Source organism: Lutra lutra, chromosome 1 (assembly GCF_902655055.1).
Source record: "Lutra lutra chromosome 1, mLutLut1.2, whole genome shotgun sequence".
Classification (NCBI taxonomy): Eukaryota; Metazoa; Chordata; class Mammalia; order Carnivora; family Mustelidae; genus Lutra; species Lutra lutra.
Window position 1 is genome coordinate 205,667,560 of NC_062278.1, and position 7,632 is coordinate 205,675,191.

The window sequence follows — 7,632 nt, forward strand, 5'->3', positions numbered from 1 at the left end:
TGGTGGTCACACAAACCATCAGGCTGACTGGCGCCAACATTTGGAAGAGGGGAAAACACCTCCTGACCCACTGAGCACAGCTCCACCATCCTCCTCTCCTAAAAGCCATGAGCCCATGTGCTCTGGGGCTGAAGCTCCTGTTATGGGGCAGTCCAGTGATAAACAGTATGTCTAGAAGGAGCCAGAGGCTAAATCCAGGCCCATGGAGACATTTCCATATCCACCCTACTGATTTATTTACTTCTTCAACCACAGGTTGATACCAATCAAAAGCTTTAAAAACAAAAACAAACAAACAAACAAAAACTCCAAATATCTGGCACCGAGATCACAAAGAGGGAATATTGTTCATCCTTGGAGCAACACAGTGACGTTCTACAGGAGATGAGCAGATGCGGACAAGGCCAAACTCCACTCCTCTCTGCTCACAGGCAGCGTCTGGCTCGTTACAAGGCACCAGTCAAGGCACCTGACCTGCCATGCGTGCTGGGGCTGCTCCAGAGAACATGGCCCCAAACTCTGAGCTCCCATCAGTGATTTTCACCGTGAGACCACAGCTAGGCTACATACTTCCTCTGCCTCGTGTTTAAAAACCTTCCAGTCTTGAGTCACCAGAGTCATCCTTGGATTCAGAAAGTTCGGGTTATCCACAGCCAAACCTCTCCCCTAAAGGAAGAGAGGGACTGCCATTCCTCAGGTGCCTACTATGTGTTCTGGAGGGGACAGCCCACAGCCTCAGTGACTGATATGGGTCAATGTCACCAGCGGCTCTGACCTTTTTTTTTTTTAAAGATTTTATTTATTTATTTGACAGACAGAGATCAGAAGTAGGCAGAGAGGCAGGCAGAGAGAGAGGGGGAAACAGGCTCCCCTCTGAGCAGAGAGCCCGATGTGGGGCTCGATTCCGGGACCCTGGGATCATGACCTGAGCCAAAGGCAGAGGCTTAACCCACTGAGCCACCCAGGCACCCCCCGCTTTTTTTTTTTTTAAATATTTTACTTATTTATTTGACAGAGATCACAAGTAGACAGAGAGGCAGGCAGAGAGAGAGAGAGAGAGAGAGGAGAAAGCAGGCTCCCCTCTGAGCAGAGAGCCCGATTTGGGGCTTGATCCCAGGACCCTGGGATCATGACCTGAGCCTATGGCAGAAGCTTTAACCCACTGAGCCACCCAGGCGCCCCCAGTGGCTTTGATCTTTGTCTGGGGTGGTTCTTCTCATCACAAACACCTGTGAGGGCTACTCAGTCTAAAAACTGGGCTCCTGGGGGCGCCTGGTGGCTCAGTGGGTTAAGCGGCTGCCTTCGGCTCAGGTCATGATCCCAGGTCCTGGGTTCGAGCCCCACATCGGGCTTTCTGCTCAGCAGGGAGCCTGCTTCCTCCTCTCTCTCTGCCTGCCTCTCTGCCTACTTGTGATTTCTCTCTGTCAAATAAATAAATAAAATCTTTAAAAAATAAAAATAAAAAAATAAATAAAAACTGGGCTCCTGAATCCATGCTTCTGCCCCCAAACCAGCCACAAGGAGCAAAGACCATCCAAGGAGCAGTTAAAGGATTGACTCTACTACAAAAATAATCTCAATATAATACTGATTGTAGATTCTAATAGGTGGGTACATGTTCACTATACAGTTATTTCAATGGTTTTGTATGTTTAACTACTTTTTAACTTTTTATTTTATTATTTTTCCAGTGAACTCTATGTCCAGTGTGGGGCTCAAACTCATGACCCTGAGATCAAGAGTTACATGCTCTACTGACTGAGCCAGCCAGGTGCCCCTGTTTAACTACTTTCTAAATAAAATACTGAGAAAAATCTAAAAACTAAATAAATCACACAAAGATGAATACCTTTGATGGAAGAGAAAACCTATTTCCTAAAGGAAGAGCCTTTCCAGAACCTTGTAATCAGAGGAGACCATGTCCCTTCACTAAGACAATTAACTCTGATTTCCAGAGCGATCACAATGATGGCCCACAACAGGGCATGGGAATTCAGTAGTTGACGAACAGTGGACATCACAGAAAGGAGGGTCAAGTGGAACCCGCTCAACACGGGCCCACTTGGGAAGATAGGAGCCATGGAAGCAGAAAACTTAGTGTGACCTGCTCACCAGGAAGAAGCAAGTGTGAGAGATAACAAAGGAAATGCTATGTGATATCCTGCCTCCTGTTGCTCTTAGAACAGGCTATCTATGTCTTATTTTAGGTTGGCCCAGAAGCAGATCTAAGACAAGGACACAAGGGGAAGGAGTTTATTTGGCAGGCAAATATGGAAAGCAGCAGTGGGAGCATAAGGAAGTGAGACGGAACAGGAACAGAAGAAGCCAGAACAGGGTGTGTTAGTAAACAGGTCATTGTTGTGGGCAGCAAGGCCACAACCAGCTGGGGACGTGAGCGATGTGTAACCCATCTTGGCGTGGATTCACCCAAGGAACAAGGAGGAGAAAATATTTTTCCACCAACTCCTGCCAATCTTTGGTTGAGGCTACTCCCCGGAGTGCCAACTCTCCTGGCAAAGAGCCACAGGTGCTTCTAGTCAGCTACTGAATGGCAAGTGGGCAAGACACTGACAGTATCCTAATCACCCATGTCTCTTCTAGCCAGAGCTCTTCAACCTGTTGAGCAAGATTCTTGCTTTTAATAGTTCCAAATGTTGGTACCATATGATCCCTAAACACAAGCCCCCAACTTAAATCTGCTACCCAGCTAAAGAAACAGTGATGTAGGGTGCCTGGGTGGCTCAGTGGGTTAAGCCTCTGCGTTCGGCTCAGGTCATGATCCCAGAGTCCTGGGATCAAGCCCCACATCGGGCTCTCTGCTCATCGGGGAGCCTGCTTTCCCCTCTCTCTCTGCCTGCCTCTCTGCCTACTTGTGATCTTTGTCAAATAAATAAATAAAAACCTTTAAAAAAAAAAAAAGAAAGAAAGAAACAGTGATGTTTTCCAATGCCAAAGGAGATGCCAGGAGTCGTGGGCTTTCCAGAGTTAGGCTTTTCTTTTCTTTTAATTTTTATTCATTTATTTGTCAGAGAGCGAGGGAGAGAGAGCGAGCACAGGCAGACAGAATGGCAGGCAGAGGCAGAGGGAGAAGCAGGCTCCCTGCCGAGCAAGGAGCCCGATGTGGGACTCGATCCCAGGATGCTGGGATCATGACCTGAGCCGAAGGCAGCTGCCTAACCAACTGAGCCACCCAGGCGTCCCTCTTTTCTTTTTTTTTTAAAGATTTTATTTATTTATTTGACAGACAGAGATCACAAGTAGGCAGAGAGGCAGGCAGAGAGAGAGGGGGAAGCAGGCTCCCTGCCGAGCAGAGAGCCCAATGCGGGGCTCCATCCCTGGACCCTGGGACCATGACCTGAGCCAAAGGCAGAGGCTTTAACCCACTGAGCCACCTAGGCACCCCCAGAGTTAGGCTTTACAAGGGGAATTGGAACTTTATGGGAATTGTACCAGCAGGCTGACCTTAGAACCCAGAGGGCCAGAGACTGAACTGCTTGTGTTTGAGAGAATGCCTGGCCCCTCCCCCAGCCGTTATCTCCATGGGAGCAGGAACAGCTCTGCAGCCTTTCCACTACCACTACACACAAGGTGCATCTCCTTCATCACTGCTGGGTGTTCAACGAGGATGGTGGGAGGCATTTGAAGGGCATGGGGAAGAACCCTGAGAATGGAGACACCGCCCTTGCCCTCTTAGTCCTCCAGCCTCACCCCATGCCCTTCTGGGTGGAAGAGCGATGCAGACCTTTGTGTTTTGCATGGGTGCGTGTTTGCGCACACACACACACATATGCGCAGACACACACACACACGCGTGCACACACACACATACGCGCGCGCACACACACATACGCGCGCACATGCACAAGCCCTCCCAGGATTGAAGATTCCGTCATGGTAAGTAAGAGGCAAGACAAGTAAAATTGAAGCTTGGAGGAAGTTGCTTTCACAAAAATTTATTTTTCAGGTTCTAGAAGCCTGAGCCAGGGCAAAGCAGACCCTTAGGACTCTTCCTGGGGTGGCTGATACTTCGTAAAGATTCTCCTGATTCTCCCGCCAATTTTGCCAATACCCTGCCTCAGTCTCCTGAAGAGATCGCGCAGCCAGCCGAATTTGCTGACTTCCAGGTTCTGTGCATCAAAAGGAAACAGATTCTTTATGGGGGCTGGTCTGGACCCAGGGTCAAGACGAAACCCCTCCCATCCTAGACACTCCCCTTCTTGGGCCACCCCACGAGCCTTGGGGCTCCAGGTCATCCTCTGGCTCTAATCTTCTGAGTATGTGGCTGATTGAATCCCTACACCCATGGAGGAAGAAACTGGCCTAGAGAAGGCAGGGGGCTTCACACGGTCTCACAGCTGAAAGCTCATTACTCAAACTAGCTCTCAAGCCTCAAAAGGAGTCCAAATCCCCTGGAGGGTTTGTTAAAGTACGAATTGCTGGGCCCCACCCCAGAATTTGATTCTGCAGGTCTGAGGGGGGCCTGCAAATTCGCATTTTAAAAAAGATTTTATTTATTTATTTAACAGAGAGAGAGAGAGAGAGAGAGATCACAAGTAGGCAGAGAGGCAGGCAGAGAGAGAGGGGGAAGCAGGCTCCCTGCTGAGCAGAGAGCCCAATGTGGGGCTGGATCCCAGGACCCCGAGATCATGACCTGAGCTGAAGGCAGAGGCTTAACCCAGTGAGCCACCCAGGCACCCTGAGAATTTGCATTTCTAACAAATTCCCAGGTTCTCAGGATCACACTTTGGGAACCACTGTTCTAAAGGGTTGCAGAGACAGTCCTGGAGACCTGCCTGAGGTTCAGGTTAAGGGAGAAGCCCAGGGTAGGAATGGCTTTCTCTGCCTGGATGTGACAGTGGTTAAGTGGCCCATAGGATGTTCTATACATCACCCCCATTAATCCCTGCAACCCAGAAGGGGCCACTCACCTCCTCACAGCTGATGTCAAAGTAGCTCTTGTCTTCGTCCAGGCTGACTGTCCCACCACACTGTTTCACCAGCTGAGAAGAGGAGGCTCTGGGTCAAATTGGAACCCCTGTGCCATAACCTCCCAGCCTCACCCCAGTGGCTGGAAATATTCCCAGGAAGCCACTTGCTCAGCTCCCAGGGGGGCATCTGCCGGCACCCCCAGCCTTACCCCATTGTCCTTGAAATCACACTGCTCCAGGGGCTGCTCTGTTGTCTTGGGACACACAGTCTCCTTCACGGTGAAGCTTGCTGGCTGCGGGATGTTTGGGTTCTCGTCCTGGTCAGGGGAGGAAGTGGCAAGACCAGACTCAGGCTCATGTTTGCCTTCTCTAATCTGTATCCCTGCCCATCTCCCCCAGCCTGTGCCCCCCACCAACCTCCCAGCTAAGAGAGCAGCCTTTCAACAGCCCCTGCTGTGTGTCTGACACTGGCTACGTGCTAAGGCACAGAGGTGAGGAGGGCAGAGCCCGTTCCTGCCCTCCCCAAGCTGAGAGAGCATGAGCAGACCTCAGACAAGCTCTAATGAGTGGCACCCCCTTGTCAGGGAGCCGCAGGAAACCAGGGGTCTCCTGGAGACAAAGACATTGCCACTGGAATCTCAAGGCTGAGCAGAGCCCTTCCCAGGGCAGGGAAGTCACATCCCAGAGCCAGTAATCCCACTCATCCCCAGAACTTCCAGAAGGCTGAACGGGACTGGCACCTCTTCACACACAGCAGAGATTCTAAGTCAAGAAGCGCTCGTGCTGGGGGGGTTGGGAGGCGGCACACAGCTCTGGGAAGGTTTCCTGGAAGAGGTTGGACCACACTTAGAGAAAAGCCTTCTTGACATGAGCAAAGCATGAAAAAAGGAAAGGACAGCACGGACATCCTGGCTGGCCAGAGCAGAGCGTCCCTCCCACTGTCACCCTCCCCGACTCACTCCTTGGGGCTGTGAGTTCAGCTTCAGGAGACGGTAGAGATTCTCATCTGAGGACCGCTGGTTTAAGCTATCCACAACACGGAGCACAGCCTCCCTGTAGCTCAGGGTCCGTGAGGTGGCCGGAGTGACCACCAGGCCGAGAAGCAGTAGCAACAGTGACCACCGCTGCAGGGAGGTGCTGTCCCTCTGGGTCTCCATGGTCCCCAAGTCGACCTCCTCCCAACCTGCAGGTCCCTCCTTTATGCCCAGCCTGAGCCTGATGCAAAGACCCAACCAGGAGCCTTCCTGACCCACCCATCACTGGCTGCCTGCCAGGATGTGGGCAGAGGCTTGCCTCAGTCCCTCCTGCGGTTGCCTCACGGGGCTTGCTGGACAGCGGGCAAGTGGTCCTCACGTGCGACTAAAGAAATAGTTTCTCCATCTCCCCGGCAATGTGTTGGCCTCTCCTGGGCCCCACAGGGGAGTGTCATGGCCAGGGTTGCTCAAGACAGTTGAGTACCCCGGAGAAAAAGGGAGACAGGCAGCTGTCCAACATCCTTCTCCCCAGGAATCACGGTAATATAATGTATTCACCACTCAATCTCCAGCTCTAGGCATTGTCTTGCATCCAGTTGGCACTCAGCTAATGTTTGATGAATGAATAACAGTAACCACCCCTCCTCTAGAGCCTGACCCCCCCCCCCAGTCAGTTGTAATGGAAACCTTCAAGGTCACAACATCCTGTTCTCTGGACCCAGCCCCCGGACAGCTCAGGGGCCTAGCTCTGGCTGTCCCCCTTTCTTGGGTCTTCTCCACTGCCTTTCTCAGCCTGAAAATGGCCCCAGCCACCACCAGATATGGCCCATTGCCCTGGCTCTCCCCACCCAAGCCCGAGGAAGGGTCATCTACCTTCACAGACCCCCTTCTTCACTCTCTCTCACACTCACGGCTGCCATAGGCTGGCCAGCCCTCGCTGGATGCAGTGGTCCCTCTCAAGCCTTGTCTTTACCTGCGCAGGCACTGATGACCCCTGCTCCATTGTCCCTGATGCCACTCTCCTGGTTTCCCTCTCGTGTCCCTGGTACTCCTTTTCAATCTCCTCCAAGGAACCCTTCTCTTAATATGGGTGGGGGGCCTTGCAGAATTGTATCCTGAACTGTTTCTCTTCCCAGTCCTCACATCTCCCTGGGGACATCCCCTCTCAGGACACCAGTTATGAGAGACAGACCTGGTCTGTATCTCTACATTCAAGACCCCCATGAGTACCCCCAGCTTGTCTCCACTAGGTCACCGGGCCTGCTGTTTTGCTCAGTGCCATTGCATGAACCCTGAGATGAAAGCTTGTGGTGTGCCCCGCCTGCTCCTTCTTCCTGGGAACACTCCCTTCTGACCTCCCCCATAGCCCCCTGTCCTGGTTTCTTTCTTTTTTCTTTTTTTAAGATTTTATTTATTCATTTGAGAGAGAGAGAGAACACACACAAGCAGGGAGAGTGCCAGAGGGAGAAGGAGAAGCAGGTTCCCTCCTGAGCAAGGAGCCCGATGCGGAACTCGATCCCAGGACCCTGAGATCATGACCTGAGACAAAGGCAGATGCTTAACCGACTGATCCACCCAGGTGCCCCTTTGTTCTGGTTTCTATCATCATCTTCTCTCCTCTGGAGTGTGACCATAATCTCCAGACTCCACTTTGTCTAGGTTCCGGACTCTTCCCAGGCCACAGCCTATCATCCACAGCAATTTTCTAGGGGCTCTTTCAAACCCCTGCC

The 7,632-nt window shown here is 51.7% G+C and overlaps 1 protein-coding gene across 1 annotated transcript; it reads right to left on the bottom strand.

Annotated features, from left to right (window-relative positions):
• Positions 1 to 3,935: 3,935 nt before the first annotated feature.
• On the bottom strand, positions 3,936 to 6,102 carry CAMP (cathelicidin antimicrobial peptide). Its single transcript, XM_047713133.1, has 4 exons — positions 5,888 to 6,102; positions 5,138 to 5,245; positions 4,929 to 5,000; positions 3,936 to 4,127 (listed from the first exon to the last, which is right to left on the bottom strand). Exons 1-4 carry the CDS (start codon positions 6,083 to 6,085, stop codon positions 3,999 to 4,001), a joined length of 507 nt encoding a protein of 168 aa, XP_047569089.1. The 5' UTR covers positions 6,086 to 6,102; the 3' UTR covers positions 3,936 to 3,998.
• Positions 6,103 to 7,632: the final 1,530 nt, after the last annotated feature.